This window comes from Drosophila rhopaloa, unplaced genomic scaffold (assembly GCF_018152115.1).
Source record: "Drosophila rhopaloa isolate 14029-0021.01 unplaced genomic scaffold, ASM1815211v1 contig_145, whole genome shotgun sequence".
Taxonomy (NCBI): Eukaryota; Metazoa; Arthropoda; class Insecta; order Diptera; family Drosophilidae; genus Drosophila; species Drosophila rhopaloa.
Window position 1 is genome coordinate 263,421 of NW_025335023.1, and position 15,866 is coordinate 279,286.

Genomic DNA, 15,866 nt, shown 5'->3' on the forward strand with positions numbered 1-15,866 from the left:
AATTTGACTTGTTTAACTTTGACCCAAAATTGAACTTCAAGAGTCCATAACTTAACCAAACTTAAGCCGATTCCAAAGTGGCATACCTCTAAAGACTTCTGATTCGATTCTCTAAAAATCTGCATTCAAATTTTTCAATTTAATGTAGATTAATTTTTTTGACTCATTTTCATGTGAGTTATTTCTAATTTTCCGATGACTTGTAAAAGAGTGACTCAAAATTGGACTTAGAGTTCCATAACTTAACCAAACTTAAGCCGATTCCAAAGTGGCATACCTCTAAAGACTTCTGATTCGATTCTCTAAAAATCTGCATTCAAATTTTTCAATTTAACTTTGATCAAATTTTTCACCAATTTTTTGTCAGTTATTTCTAATTTGACTTGTTTAACTTTGACCCAAAATTGAACTTCAAGAGTCCATAACTTAACCAAACTTAAGCCTATTCCAAAGTGGCATACCTCTAAAGACTTCTGATTCGATTCTCTAAAAATCTGCATTCAAATTTTTCAATTTAATGTAGATTAATTTTTTGACTCATTTTCATGTGAGTTATTTCTAATTTTCCGATGACTTGTAAAAGAGTGACTCAAAATTGGACTTAGAGTTCCATAACTTAACCAAACTTAAGCCGATTCCAAAGTGGCATACTTTTAAAGATTTCTGATTCGATTCTCTAAAAATCTGCATTCAAATTTTTCAATTTAACTTTGATCAAATTTTTGACCCATTTTCATGTCAGTTATTTCTAATTTGACTTGTTTAATTTTGACCCAAAATTGAACTTCGAGAGTCCATAACTTTACCAAACTTAAGCCGATTCCAAAGTGGCATACCTCTAAAAACTTCTGATTCGATTCTCTAAAAATCTGCATTAAATTTTTCAATTTAACGTTGATCAAATTTTTGACCCATTTTCATGTCAGTTATTTCTAGTTTTCCGATGACTTGTAAAAGAGTGACCCAAAATTAGACTTCGAGAGTCCATAACTTTACCACACTTTAGCCGATTCCAAAGTGGCATACCTCTAAAGACTTCTGATTCGATTCTCTAAATATCTACATTCAAATTTTTCAATTTAACGTTGATCAAATTTTTGACCCATTTTCATGTCAGTTATTTCTAATTTGACTTGTTTAACGTTGACCCAAAATTGAACTTCGAGAGTCCATAACTTTACCAAGCTTAAGCCGATTCAATAGTGGCATACCTCTAAAGACTTCTGATTCGATTCTCTAAAAATCTGCATTCAAATTTTTCAATTTAACGTTGATCAAATTTTTGACCCATTTTAATGTCAGTTATTTCTAGTTTTCCGATGACTTGTAAAAGAGTGACCCAAAATTAGACTTCGAGAGTCCATAACTTTACCACACTTAAGCCGATTCCAAAGTGGCATACCTCTAAAGACTTCTGATTCGATTCTCTAAAAATCTGCATTCAAATTTTTCAATTTAATTTGATCAAATTTTTGACCCATTTTCATGTCAGTTATTTCTAATTTTCCGATGACTTGTAAAAGAGTGACTCAAAATTGGACTTAGAGTTCCATAACTTAACCAAACTTAAGCCGATTCCAAAGTGGCATACCTCTAAAGACTTCTGATTCGATTCTCTAAAAATCTGCATTCAAATTTTTCAATTTAACTTTGATCAAATTTTTCACCAATTTTTTGTCAGTTATTTCTAATTTGACTTGTTTAACTTTGACCCAAAATTGAACTTCAAGAGTCCATAACTTAACCAAACTTAAGCCGATTCCAAAGTGGCATACCTCTAAAGACTTCTGATTCGATTCTCTAAAAATCTCCATTCAAATTTTTCAATTTAATGTCGATTAATTTTTGACTCATTTTCATGTCAGTTATTTCTAATTTTCCGATGACTTGTAAAAGAGTGACTCAAAATTGGACTTAGAGTTCCATAACTTAACCAAACTTAAGCCGATTCCAAAGTGGCATACTTTTAAAGATTTCTGATTCGATTCTCTAAAAATCTGCATTCAAATTTTTCAATTTAACTTTGATCAAATTTTTGACCCATTTTCATGTCAGTTATTTCTAATTTGACTTGTTTAATTTTGACCCAAAATTGAACTTCGAGAGTCCATAACTTTACCAAACTTAAGCCGATTCCAAAGTGGCATACCTCTAAAAACTTCTGATTCGATTCTCTAAAAATCTGCATTAAATTTTTCAATTTAACGTTGATCAAATTTTTGACCCATTTTCATGTCAGTTATTTCTAGTTTTCCGATGACTTGTAAAAGAGTGACCCAAAATTAGACTTCGAGAGTCCATAACTTTACCACACTTTAGCCGATTCCAAAGTGGCATACCTCTAAAGACTTCTGATTCGATTCTCTAAATATCTACATTCAAATTTTTCAATTTAACTTTGATCAAATATTTCACCCATTTCCATGTCAGTTATTTCTAATTTGACTTGTTTAACTTTGACCCAAAATTGAACTTCGAGAGTCCATAACTTAATCAAACTTAAGCCGATTCCAAAGTGGCATACCTTAAAGACTTCTGATTCGATTCTCTTAAAATCTGCATTCAAATTTTTCAATTTAACGTTGATCAAATTTTTGACCCATTTTCATGTCAGTTATTTCTAATTTGACTTGTTTAACTTTGACCCAAAATTGAACTTCGAGAGCCCATAACGTTACCAAGCTTAAGCCGATTCCATAGTGGCATACCTCTAAAGACTTCTGATTCGATTCTCTAAAAATCTGCATTCAAATTTTTCAATTTAACGTTGATCAAATTTTTGACCCATTTTCATGTCAGTTATTTTTAGTTTTCCGATGACTTGTAAAAGAGTGACCCAAAATTGGACTTCGAGAGTCTATAACTTTACCAAACTTAAGCCGATTCCAAAGTGGCATACCTCTAAAGACTTCTGATTCGATTCTCTAAAAATCTGCATTCAAATTTTTCAATTTAACTTTGATCAAATATTTCACCCATTTCCATGTCAGTTATTTCTAATTTGACTTGTTTAACTTTGACCCAAAATTGAACTTCGAGAGTCCATAACTTAATCAAACTTAAGCCGATTCCAAAGTGGCATACCTTAAAGACTTCTGATTCGATTCTCTAAAAATCTGCATTCAAATTTTTCAATTTAACTTTGATCAAATTTTTCACCCATTTCCATGTCAGTTATTTCTAATTTGACTTGTTTAACTTTGACCCAAAATTGAACTTCGAGAGTCCACAACTTTACCAAACTTAAGCCGATTCCAAAGTGGCATACCTCTAAAGACTTCTGATTCGATTCTCTAAAAATCTGCATTCAAATTTTTCAATTTAACGTCGATTAATTTTTTGACCCATTTTCATGTCAGTTATTTCTAATTTGACTTGTTTAACGTTGACCCAAAATTGAACTTCGAGAGTCCATAACTTTACCAAGCTTAAGCCGATTCAATAGTGGCATACCTCTAAAGACTTCTGATTCGATTCTCTAAAAATCTGCATTCAACTTTTTCAATTTAACGTTGATCAAATTTTTGACCCATTTTCATGTCAGTTATTTCTAATTTGACTTGTTTAACTTTGACCCAAAATTGAACTTCGAGAGTCCATAACTTAATCAAACTTAAGCCGATTCCAAAGTGGCATACCTCTAAAGACTTCTGATTCGATTCTCTAAAAATCTGCATTCAAATTTTTCAATTTAACGTCGATTAATTTTTTGATCCATTTTCATGTCAGTTATTTCTAATTTGACTTGTTTAACGTTGACCCAAAATTGAACTTCGAGAGTCCATAACTTTACCACACTTAAGCCGATTCCAAAGTGGCATACCTCTAAAGACTTCTGATTCGATTCTCTAAAAATCTGCATTCAAATTTTTCAATTTAACGTTGATCAAATTTTTGACCCATTTTCATGTCAGTTATTTCTAGTTTTCCGATGACTTGTAAAAGAGTGACCCAAAATTAGACTTCGAGAGTCCATAACTTTACCACACTTTAGCCGATTCCAAAGTGGCATACCTCTAAAGACTTCTGATTCGATTCTCTAAATATCTACATTCAAATTTTTCAATTTAACGTTGATCAAATTTTTGACCCATTTTCATGTCAGTTATTTCTAATTTGACTTGTTTAACGTTGACCCAAAATTGAACTTCGAGAGTCCATAACTTTACCAAACCTAAGCCGTTTCCAAAGTGGCATACCTCTAAAGACTTCTGATTCGTTTCTCTAAAAATCTGCATTCAAATTTTTCAATTTAACTTTGATCAAATTTTTCACCCATTTTCATGTCAGTTATTTCTAATTTGACTTGTTTAACGTTGACCCAAAATAGGACTTAGAGAGTCCATAACTTAACCAAACTTAAGCCGATTCCAAAGTGGCATACCTCTAAAGACTTCTGATTCGATTCTCTAAAAATCTGCATTCAAATTTTTCAATTTAACTTTGAGGACTTCCCGAGGACTTGTAACAGAGTGACTTAAAATTGGACTTAGAGAGTCCATAACTTTACCAAACTTAAGCCGATTCCAAAGTGGCATACCTCTAAAGACTTCTGATTCGATTCTCTAAAAATCTGCATTCAAATTTTTCAATTTAACTTTGATCAAATTTTTCACCCATTTTTACGTCAGTTATTTCTAATTTGACTTGTTTAACTTTGACCCAAAATTGAACTTCGAGAGTCCATAACTTTACCAAACTTAAGCCGATTCCAAAGCCGCATACCTCTAAAGACTTCTGATTCGATTCTCTAAAAATCTGCATTCAAATTTTTATACCCTTGCAGAGGGTATTATAATTTTGGTCAAAAGTGTGCAACGCAGTGAAGGAGACATCTCCGACCCTATAAAGTATATATATTCTTGATCAGGATCACCTCCTGAGTTGATATAGCCATGTCCGTCTGTCCGTCTGTCCGTCTGTCCGTCTGTCTGTCCGTCTGTCTGTCCGTCTGTCTGTCCGTCTGTCTGTTTCTACGCGAACTAGTCTCTCAGTTTTAAAGATATCGAATTGAAACTTTGCACACACCCTTCTTTCCTTTGCACGCAGTATATAAGTCGGAACGGCCGGGATCGGCCGACTATATCCTATAGCTGCCATATAACTGATTGATCGGAAATGCCATAACTCTGCTGTTTGTTAAGTTAGGAAGTTGGGACTCTCTATGGGTATTATATTTGGCCAATCAATCCGACATACCAAATTTCATAAGGATCGGCCGACTATATCCTATAGCTGCTATATAACTGATTGATCGGAAATGCCATAACTTTGGTGTTTGTAAAGTTGGGAAGTTGGGATTTTCTATGGGTTTTATATTTGGCCAATTAATCCGACCTACCAAATTTCATAAGGATCGGCCGACTATATCTTATAGCTGCCATATAACTGATTGATCGGAAATGCCATAACTTTGGTGTTTGTTAAGTTAGGAAGTTGGGATTTTCTATGGGTTTTATTTTTGCCCAATCAATCCGACATATTAAATTTCATAAGGATCGGCCGACTATATTCTAAAGCTGCCATATACATAACTGAATGATTGGAAATGCTATAACTTTGGTGTTTTTAAAGTTAGGAAGTTGGGATTTTTTATGAGTATTAAGAATGCATCATATGAATAATTTTGGAGAATATAATTTACAGAGTATTCTGCAAGGGTATATCAACTTCGGCTCCGCCCGAAGTTAGCTTTCCTTTCTTGTTCAATTTAACGTTGATCAAATTTTTGACCCATTTTCATGTCAGTTATTTCTAGTTTTCCGAGGACTTGTAACAGAGTGACTGAAAATTGGACTTAGAGAGTCCATAACTTTACCAAACTTAAGCCGATTCCAAAGTAGCATACCTCTAAAGACTTCTGATTCGATTCTCTAAAAATCTGCATTCAAATTTTTCAATTTAACTTTGATCAAATTTTTCACCCATTTTCATGTCAGTTATTTCTAATTTGACTTGTTTAACGTTGTCCCAAAATAGGACTTAGAGAGTCCATAACTTAACCAAACTTAAGCCGATTGCAAAGTGGCATACCTCTAAAGACTTCTGATTCGATTACCTAAAAATCTGCATTCAAATTTTTCAATTTAACGTTGAGCAAATTTTTCACCCATTTTTATGTCAGTTATTTCTAATTTGACTTGTTTAACTTTGACCCAAAATTGAACTTCGAGAGTCCATAACTTTACCAAACTTAAGCCGATTCCAAAGCCGCATACCTCTAAAGACTTCTGATTCGATTCTCTAAAAATCTGCATTCAAATTTTTCAATTTAACGTTGATCAAATTTTTGACCCATTTTCATGTCAGTTATTTCTAGTTTTCCGAGGGCTTGTAACAGAGTGACTCAAAATTGGACTTAGAGAGTCCATAACTTTACCAAACTTAAGCCGATTCCAAAGTGGCATACCTCTAAAGACCTCTGATTCGATTCTCTAAAAATCTGCATTCAAATTTTTCAATTTAACTTTGATCAAATTTTTCACCAATTTTATGTCAGTTATTTCTAATTTGACTTGTTTAACTTTGACCCAAAATTGAACTTCAAGAGTCCATAACTTAACCAAACTTAAGCCGATTCCAAAGTGGCATACCTCTTAAGACTTCTGATTCGATTCTCTAAAAATCTTCATTCAAATTTTTCAATTTAACTTTGATCAAATTTTTCACCCATTTTCATGTCAGTTATTTCTAATTTGACTTGTTTAACGTTGTCCCAAAATAGGACTTAGAGAGTCCATAACTTAACCAAACTTAAGCCGATTGCAAAGTGGCATACCTCTAAAGACTTCTGATTCGATTCTCTAAAAATCTGCATTCAAATTTTTTCAATTTAACTTTGAGGACTTTCCGAGGACTTGTAACAGAGTGACTTAAAATTGGACTTAGAGAGTCCATAACTTTACCAAACTTAAGGGGGTCTTCTAGTCTAGAAATTTGAGAAAATCGAAAATTTTTTTTTTCATAATTCGATAGTTTGGATATTCAAAAATATCTCTCTAAAAGGAATTTTCAAAACTCAAATTATTTTCAAAGTTATTGCCGTTTTAGTGACGTGGCACCTAGACCAGTTGAGCGAACGACTGGAACTTTAAACGCGTTTTTCTCGAAACTACTTTTTTTGATGCGGTCGCCACTCTAACTCAAGTTCTAATCAGTCGATTTACTTGAAATTTGGCGTGAATATTCTTTAAATATATCGCTATCGCATGAACCAACAAAAAATAAAAATTTTGAATTAATAATATTTTTAAAAATTCGACAAAGTCGAAAAATTAGTGAAAAAATCGACTTTATTCTTTGAGTAGACGCCATTTCTTGAAAAAAAAAGATTTTTTTTTTTTGGTGGTTCATGCCATAGCGACATTCGTACTCATTAAGAATCTATCATTGTTATACCCTTGCAGAGGGTATTATAATTTTGGTCAAAAGTGTGCAACGCAGTGAAGGAGACATCTCCGACCCTATAAAGTATATATATTCTTGATCAGGATCACCTCCTGAGTTGATATAGCCATGTCCGTCTGTCCGTCTGTCCGTCTGTCTGTCCGTCTGTCTGTTTCTACGCGAACTAGTCTCTCAGTTTTAAAGATATCGAATTGAAACTTTGCACACACCCTTCTTTCCTTTGCACGCAGTATATAAGTCGGAACGGCCGGGATCGGCCGACTATATCCTATAGCTGCCATATAACTGATTGATCGGAAATGCCATAACTCTGCTGTTTGTTAGATTAGGAAGTTGGGACTTTCTATGGGTTTTATATTTGGCCAATCAATCCGACGTACCAAATTTCATAAGGATCGGCCGACTATATCTTATAGCTGCCATATAACTGATTGATCGGAAATGCCATAACTTTGGTGTTTGTAAAGTTAGGAAGTTGGGATTTTCTATGGGTTTTATATTTGGCCAATCAATCCGACGTACCAAATTTCATAAGGATCGGCCGACTATATCTTATAGCTGCCATATAACTGATTGATCGGAAATGCCATAACTTTGGTGTTTGTAAAGTTAGGAAGTTGGGATTTTCTATGGGTTTTATATTTGGCCAATCAATCCGACGTACCAAATTTCATAAGGATCGGCCGACTATATCTTATAGCTGCCATATAACTGATTGATCGGAAATGCCATAACTTTGGTGTTTGTAAAGTTAGGAAGTTGGGATTTTCTATGGGTTTTATATTTGGCCAATCAATCAGACGTACCAAATTTCATAAGGATCGGCCGACTATATCTTATAGCTGCCATATAACTGATTGATCGGAAATGCCATAACTTTGGTGTTTGTTAAGTTAGGAAGTTGGGATTTTCTATGGGTTTTATTTTTGCCTAATCAATCCGACATATCAAATTTCATAAGGATCGGCCGACTATATTCTATAACTGGCATATAACTGAACGATTGGAAATGCCATAACTTTAGTGTTTTTAAAGTTAGGAAATTGGGATTTTTATGAGTATTAAGAATGCATTATGAATGATTTTGGAGAATATAATTTGCAGAATATTCTGCAAGGGTATTTCAACTTCGGCTCCGCCCGAAGTTAGCTTTCCTTTCTTGTTCAATTTAACTTTGATCAAATTTTTGACCCATTTTCATGTCAGTTATTTCTAATTTGACTTGTTTAACTTTGACCCAAAATTGAACTTCGAGAGTCCATAACTTTACCAAACTTAAGCCGATTCCAAAGTGGCATACCTCTAAAAACTTCTGATTCGATTCTCTAAAAATCTGCATTAAATTTTTCAATTTAACGTTGATCAAATTTTTGACCCATTTTCATGTCAGTTATTTCTAGTTTTCCGATGACTTGTAAAAGAGTGACCCAAAATTAGACTTCGAGAGTCCATAACTTTACCACACTTTAGCCGATTCCAAAGTGGCATACCTCTAAAGACTTCTGATTCGATTCTCTAAATATCTACATTCAAATTTTTCAATTTAACGTTGATCAAATTTTTGACCCATTTTCATGTCAGTTATTTCTAATTTGACTTGTTTAACGTTGACCCAAAATTGAACTTCGAGAGTCCATAACTTTACCAAGCTTAAGCCGATTCAATAGTGGCATACCTCTAAAGACTTCTGATTCGATTCTCTAAAAATCTGCATTCAAATTTTTCAATTTAACGTTGATCAAATTTTTGACCCATTTTCATGTCAGTTATTTCTAGTTTTCCGATGACTTGTAAAAGAGTGACCCAAAATTAGACTTCGAGAGTCCATAACTTTACCACACTTAAGCCGATTCCAAAGTGGCATACCTCTAAAGACTTCTGATTCGATTCTCTAAAAATCTGCATTCAAATTTTTCAATTTAACGTTGATCAAATTTTTGACACATTTTCATGTCAGTTATTTCTAGTTTTCCGATGACTTGTAACAGAGTGACTCAAAATTGGACTTAGAGAGTCCATAACTTTACCAAACTTAAGCCGATTCCAAAGTGGCATACCTCTAAAGACTTCTGATTCGATTCTCTAAAAATCTGCATTCAAATTTTTCAATTTAATTTGTCCAAATTTTTGACCCATTTTTATGTCAGTTATTTCTAGTTTTCCGATGACTTGTAAAAGAGTGACTCAAAATTGGACTTCGAGAGTCCATAACTTTACCAAACTTAAGCCGATTCCAAAGTGGCATACCTCTAAAGACTTCTGATTCGATTCTCTAAAAATCTGCATTCAAATTTTTCAATTTAACGTTGATCAAATTTTTGACCCATTTTCATGTCAGTTATTTCTAATTTGGCTGGTTTAACGTTGCCCAAAATTGAACTTCGAGAGTCCATAACTTTACCAAGCTTAAGCCGATTCCATAGTGGCATACCTCTAAAGACTTCTGATTCGATTCTCTAAAAATCTGCTTTCAAATTGTTCGTGAACGCTTGCAGCTTTAATCATCTCTAATATATAGGCGCATAATGCCATCTCTATTCTATTTTATATATTTAATCTATGTAAAAAAAAAAAACATGTATGCAATGTCTTTTGGGTTTCTGGCAACGCCGCTAAGACGGCGTCATATTGCGAAATTCAATTCAGTGTCAAATAGGCTTCGCAACTGGCAATAATAAAATTAATACAGTCCACATATACGCAACTCAACTCGTTTTTATTTCTGACCATATTGTTGGTCCTTCGTTCCGGATTCTTGGACAGTTAGTGAAGTGCTTTGATTCTCAGGTTAATTGTTTGCTATGGAACAGTTAAAAGCATTGGTGAAAAGCCGTTCCAGACTCAAGGGTAACATCACACGTTGTCTCTCATGGGCTGAGCAAGCGGAATCTGCAACACAGGCGGAGATCTCCACGCGCGTACAACTTCTCCACGAAGCTTGGAAGGAGTTCAACCAGTTCGGCGATTGCATTGCTCTCCACGAGGAGGTAGGAGGTTATGTCGATCCGGAGATGGATAACGCAATTTACGAAGAAAAGTACCTAAGGGCGAACGCAATTCTCAAGGACAGAAGTGATGCTCTACAACCGAGTACATCTACAGGCATTGTGAATGGCAGCAACGGTCTGCACTTCAACGGCGACGCAATTGTAAATTTGCTACAACAAAACCAACAACTATTTGAGCGACTGGCTGCAAATCAGGGTCATTCGAGCACGCCGGTTCATGTTGGTGGTGACGTCTCTTTGGCGAATTCAAGTTCGGTACATGCGGCGAATTCCAATCTCAGTGAATTGCCGAAAATTCAAATAAAACGATTCTCTGGCAACTACACAGAGTGGCCCTCTTTTCAAGACATTTATGAAAGCACAATTCATAACAAGCAACATTTGTCCAACACACAGAAGTTCCATCACTTGAAAACACTTATTGTTGATGAGGCTGCCAACTTGGTACGGCATTTGGCCATTACGGATACAGCTTACAACACCGCTTGGGAACGTCTGAAGGAAAGGTACAATCGCCACGGCACATTGTAAACTCATTTTTGGAGCAGTTTATGAACCTGCCAACAACTACAAAGGTAGATGCATCAATTCTACGGAAGGTGTCAGACGGAGCAAACGAAATTATTCGCGGATTGGATGCAGTCAACCAGATGGGACGCGATTGCTGGATCATCTATCTGAACCTGGAGAAACTTGACGCCGACACGCGGCGTAGGTGGATTGAGCGCAGCATGGACACAGATTCCCCCACTCTCGAGGAATTCTTCAAATTTCTGGATTCTCGTTGCGAGGAACTGGAACTGAGTAAAAGGGAGCTTGCGACTGGTAGCAAGACAACAACACATGCAGAAAAACCAAAAAGGGTCACACAATCGATGGTTGCGATCGAAGGCAATGGCTGCATCAAATGTAATTCAAAAGAACACACTCTGTATAACTGTCAGCTGTTCTTGGATATGTCTGGAATGCAGAGACGATCCTTCGTAAAGGAGAAATCACTGTGCTACAACTGCTTGCGACCTGGTCATGGAGTCAGCAAGTGCAAGTCGACATACAAATGTAGGCAATGCAAGGGAAACCATCACTCCCTTCTACATGTCCAAGCGAATCCACAGGCTATTGGGAATCTTGCCCAGATAGAAGGCGAGGACGAGCGAAACATAGGTGCGTCCAACAACACTTCGGTGACTCTCAGTCATTTCGCCCAAGGAGAGGGCACTCAATCAGTTGTATGTGCACAGGGCACTGCAAAATCTACACAGGAAACGGAAATTAAGCGAAGCATTTTACCAACTGCCATGGTTTATGTTCAAAACGCAAAAGGTGACCTCGTAACATGCCGTCTCTTATTGGACACAGGCTCGGAGCTTTCCTACGTATCCGAGCGTTGCATTCAAGCTCTCGGATTGACACGTTCGGCATCACGCATCTTGGTCACGGGAATCTCTTCGGTGAAAGCAGACACGACAAGGGGATGCAGCACCTTGCATATCAAGTCCCGTATCTCCGAGGATCATTTGGTTGTCTACGCCCACGTCCTAGGCAGAATTACTTCTTCGCTGGAACGCCAAAACATCGATGCATCGGCACTCGAGGCATTCAAGGATCTGCAGTTGGCGGATACAGAATTCAACACAAACTCACCTGTTGACATTCTATTGGGAAGCGAACACGTATGGTCGGTGTTTACAGGACGAAAGATGTACGGCAACAAGGGTAATCTTATCGCCATTTCTTCGGTGTTCGGATGGGTAATAACCTCACTCATCACATCAAATCCAAGCAACGCTATTGCACTGACTACAACAGTAGACATAGACGCCACGCTTCAGAAGTTTTGGCAATTGGAAAACGTTCAAAGCAGCGTAAAATTGGATCCGGAGGATGATCAGGTCGAGAAGCACTTTCTCGCCACTCACAGTCGCGATGAAAACGGGAAGTATATCGTGGATCTTCCATTCAACACTGAAAGCCCCGATTTCGGAGAAACTCTACAAGGAGCGCTCAAACGCTTTAAATCGGTTGAGCGGCGGCTGCAACAGAACGAGCAGCTGCGTACACAGTACGTATACTTTATGCGGGAATACACAAATCTGGGGCACATGCGAGAGGTGCCACCAGAAGAAAACGCTACTGGAAATCAGTTTTATCTACCACACCACCCAGTTCTGGGTCGGAAGCTACGAGTAGTTTTCGATGGATCTTTTCGTGACGCCAATGGTAAGGCTTTAAATGACACCCTGTTTACAGGTCCCAGTATCCAGCGCGATCTATTCGCTGTGTGTCTTCGTTTTCGAATGTACAAATTTGCATTCTCAGCGGATATCGTAAAAATGTTCCGCCAGATATGGGTCAACGAAAAGCACAGAAACTTCCAGAAAATCGTTTGGAGAGAAGATCCATCCGATTCCATCAAGCACTTCCAATTGTGCACTATAACCTACGGAACTTCATGCGCACCATTCCTGGCCGTGCGAGTGCTGGAACAACTTGCTGTAGATCATCAAGAGGAATACCCAAATGCGTCGAAAATCCTGCTGTAGGATTTCTATGTAGATGACGTTCTTACTGGGTCAAACAGTGAGGATGAGCTACTTCGGAACCGAAACGAGCTGATTCAGCTGATGTCTCGTGCAAATCTTGAACTCGGGAAATGGGTATCAAATACACCATGTATACAAACGGATGATAGCGACACACAACCTGCGCAAACGTCACCAGTAAAGGTTCTCGGACTGTACTGGCATCCTGGAAAAGACATTCTAACGTACAAGGCCGGTCTTGCTAAAAATCCTGATTGCACAAAGAGACAAGTTTTGTCCGACGTCTCGAGGATATTTGATCCTCTCGGACTCTTGGCACCCATTGTAATCCAATTCAAAATCCTGTTCCAAAAGCTATGGCTCTTGAATTTGGATTGGGATGACCCACTCCCAACTAAACTGGCGGACAACTGGCTAAAGTGGAGAGCAGATCTGGACAATCTTCAAACATTTCAACTACCACGATTTGTCGCCAACGACCCGGACAACATCGAACTCCACGGATTTTCGGATGCGTCAACCAAGGCATATGCTGCTGTGGTGTACAGCAGAGTCACGAGTGACGATGGCTCCATCTCGGTATCCATTGTGGCTGCGAAAACAAGGGTGGCTCCACTGAAACAACAATCCTTGCCACGTCTAGAACTTTGCGCAGCACTTCTCCTTAGCCAACTGATTCGCTCGATCACATCTGCATTGCGCCACAAAAACATAACTGTTTTTGGCTGGTCCGACTCATCAATAGTGCTCACCTGGTTATCGTATACGCCAGCCCAACTCAAGACATTTGTTGGAAACAGAACCTCGGAAATCCTTGACACTATTCCAAGGAGTGCTTGGCATCACGTAGATTCCAAAACAAACCCAGCGGACTGTGCGTCCAGGGGACTGATGGCTGCTGATCTCATCGACTTCCATTTGTGGTGGAATGGGCCTTTATGGCTACGGGACAAGGTGCAGTATCTGGTAAAGTTAAACGACTCACGTTTCGGTTTATCTCTTACAGACAAACGCATTCAAGGAGAAGTCAAATCCAACTGTTTGGCCACACTGGCTGAAGCAACCCCGGTTCATCCATTTGATGAACTAACCGAGCGAGTGTCTTCTTGGATCAAGCTCGTCCATATTGTTGGCTACGTGAAGCGGTTTATTCAACGTACACGAAACCTAACTCCCAAAAGGGTATCTAGCGCTCTCACATTTGACGAGATTAGGGAGGCAAGGATTCTGTGCATAAAACAAGCACAAGGTTGTTTCAAAGACGATTACCAATTGCTCCTCGGTAAAAAACCTTTAAGGAACCGATCACAGCTGATCAAACTGGCACCCATAATCGACGAAAACGATTTGCTGAAGGTAGGCGGACGACTGCACCAATCGCAGTTGTCAAACGATGCAAAACACCGAGTATTGCTACCAAAAAACACACCGCATCTCAAAGCTGATTCTGGAACACGAGCACCGAGTGAACCTCCACCCTGGCGTTTCCTCACTTTTTGTTATTGTTCGGCAAAAATTCTGGATATTTGGAGCACGTAATCTAATTCGCAAAATAACCCACGACTGTTTAGCTTGCTTTCGTCAACGCTACCACACATCCCAGCAACAAATGGCTGATTTACCCAGCGTACGCATTACACAAGCGCTTCCATTTATATATACTGGTTGCGACTATGCAGGTCCAATACTTCTGAAGGATGCAAAGGTTCGGAAGCCACGTATCAGCAAGGGCTACATATGCCTATTTGTTTGCATGGTCACCTCGGCCATCCACCTGGAACTTGCCACAGATTTGACGACAGAAACCTTCTTGGCTGCCTTGCGGCGCTTTATATCGGTACGTGGCAAGTGCAGTAAGATCTACAGTGACAATGGCACAAATTTTATTGGAGCTAAGCGATCCCTCGACGAGATGCAAGAATTGCTTTCTTCACAGACACACAAGGACACCGTGTCTAGCACACTAGCGGATGATGGTATCCAATGGGTATTTATTCCCCGAGAGCCCCTCACTGGGGAGGGAAATGGGAGTCGGCAGTTCGTTGTGTCAAGCTGCATCTTCGCAGAATTACCGGAAACTCAACGCTCACCTTTGAACAGATGCGCACACTTCTTGCTCAAATAAGCGCAGTGATAAATTCACGCCCCTTGTGCTACACACCGGATACGGAAACCAACTACCTATCCCCAGCTCACTTCTTAATTGGGCGACCATTAACAACAGTGCTAGATCCCGTTTTGAGTCACATCCCAGTGGGCCGATTAGGATATTGGCAAAGCATCCAGTCTATGCTTCAAGGATTCTGGAGAAAATGGCATCAGGAGTATCTGACTACTCTGCAGCAACGTCCAAAATGGACTACTTCAACACCCAACATCTCGACCGGTGATGTTGTGCTCGTAAAAAGTCCAATTCACCACCGGCATCTTGGCACATCGCTCGGGTTATGGAAACCTATCCAGGGAAGGACAATCTCGTTCGAGCAGTCAAATTGAAGACCCCGACAGGAGAGATGATCAGACCCATCTCGAAAGTTGCTGTATTGCCCCATTCAGAAACTGTGTTTCAGGGCGGGCCGGGATGTTCGTGAACGCTTGCAGCTTTAATCATCTCTAATATATAGGCGCATAATGCCATCTCTATTCTATTTTATATATTTAATCTATGTAAAAAAAAACATGTATGCAATGTCTTTTGGGTTTCTGGCAACGCCGCTAAGACGGCGTCATATTGCGAAATTCAATTCAGTGTCAAATAGGCTTCGCAACTGGCAATAATAAAATTAATACATTAATACATACGCAACTCAACTCGTTTTTATTTCTGACCACAAATTTTTCAATTTAACGTTGATCAAATTTTTAACCCATTTTCATGTCAGTTATTTCTAGTTTTCCGATGACTTGT

General features: G+C 38.2%; 3 protein-coding genes across 3 annotated transcripts in view; 2 read left to right on the forward strand and 1 right to left on the reverse strand.

Annotated features, from left to right (window-relative positions):
* The window catches only part of LOC123037142, a 34,191-nt gene extending 24,054 nt beyond the window's left edge, over positions 1-10,137 (reverse strand). Inside the window, exon 1 of the mRNA XM_044456639.1 lies at positions 10,095-10,137. Within this exon, the coding sequence (XP_044312574.1) occupies positions 10,095-10,137 (43 nt within the window). The remainder of the gene's footprint in view (positions 1-10,094) is intronic.
* Positions 10,138-10,966: 829 nt separating this feature from the next.
* On the forward strand, positions 10,967-12,958 carry LOC123037143. Its single transcript, XM_044456640.1, has one exon. It carries the CDS (start codon positions 10,967-10,969, stop codon positions 12,956-12,958), a length of 1,992 nt encoding a protein of 663 aa, XP_044312575.1.
* Positions 12,959-13,039: 81 nt separating this feature from the next.
* Positions 13,040-15,454, forward strand: LOC123037144. The gene is made up of 3 exons (XM_044456641.1): positions 13,040-14,314; positions 14,400-14,945; positions 15,059-15,454. The coding sequence occupies exons 1-3, from the start codon at positions 13,040-13,042 to the stop codon at positions 15,452-15,454; spliced, it is 2,217 nt and encodes a 738-aa protein (XP_044312576.1).
* Positions 15,455-15,866: the final 412 nt, after the last annotated feature.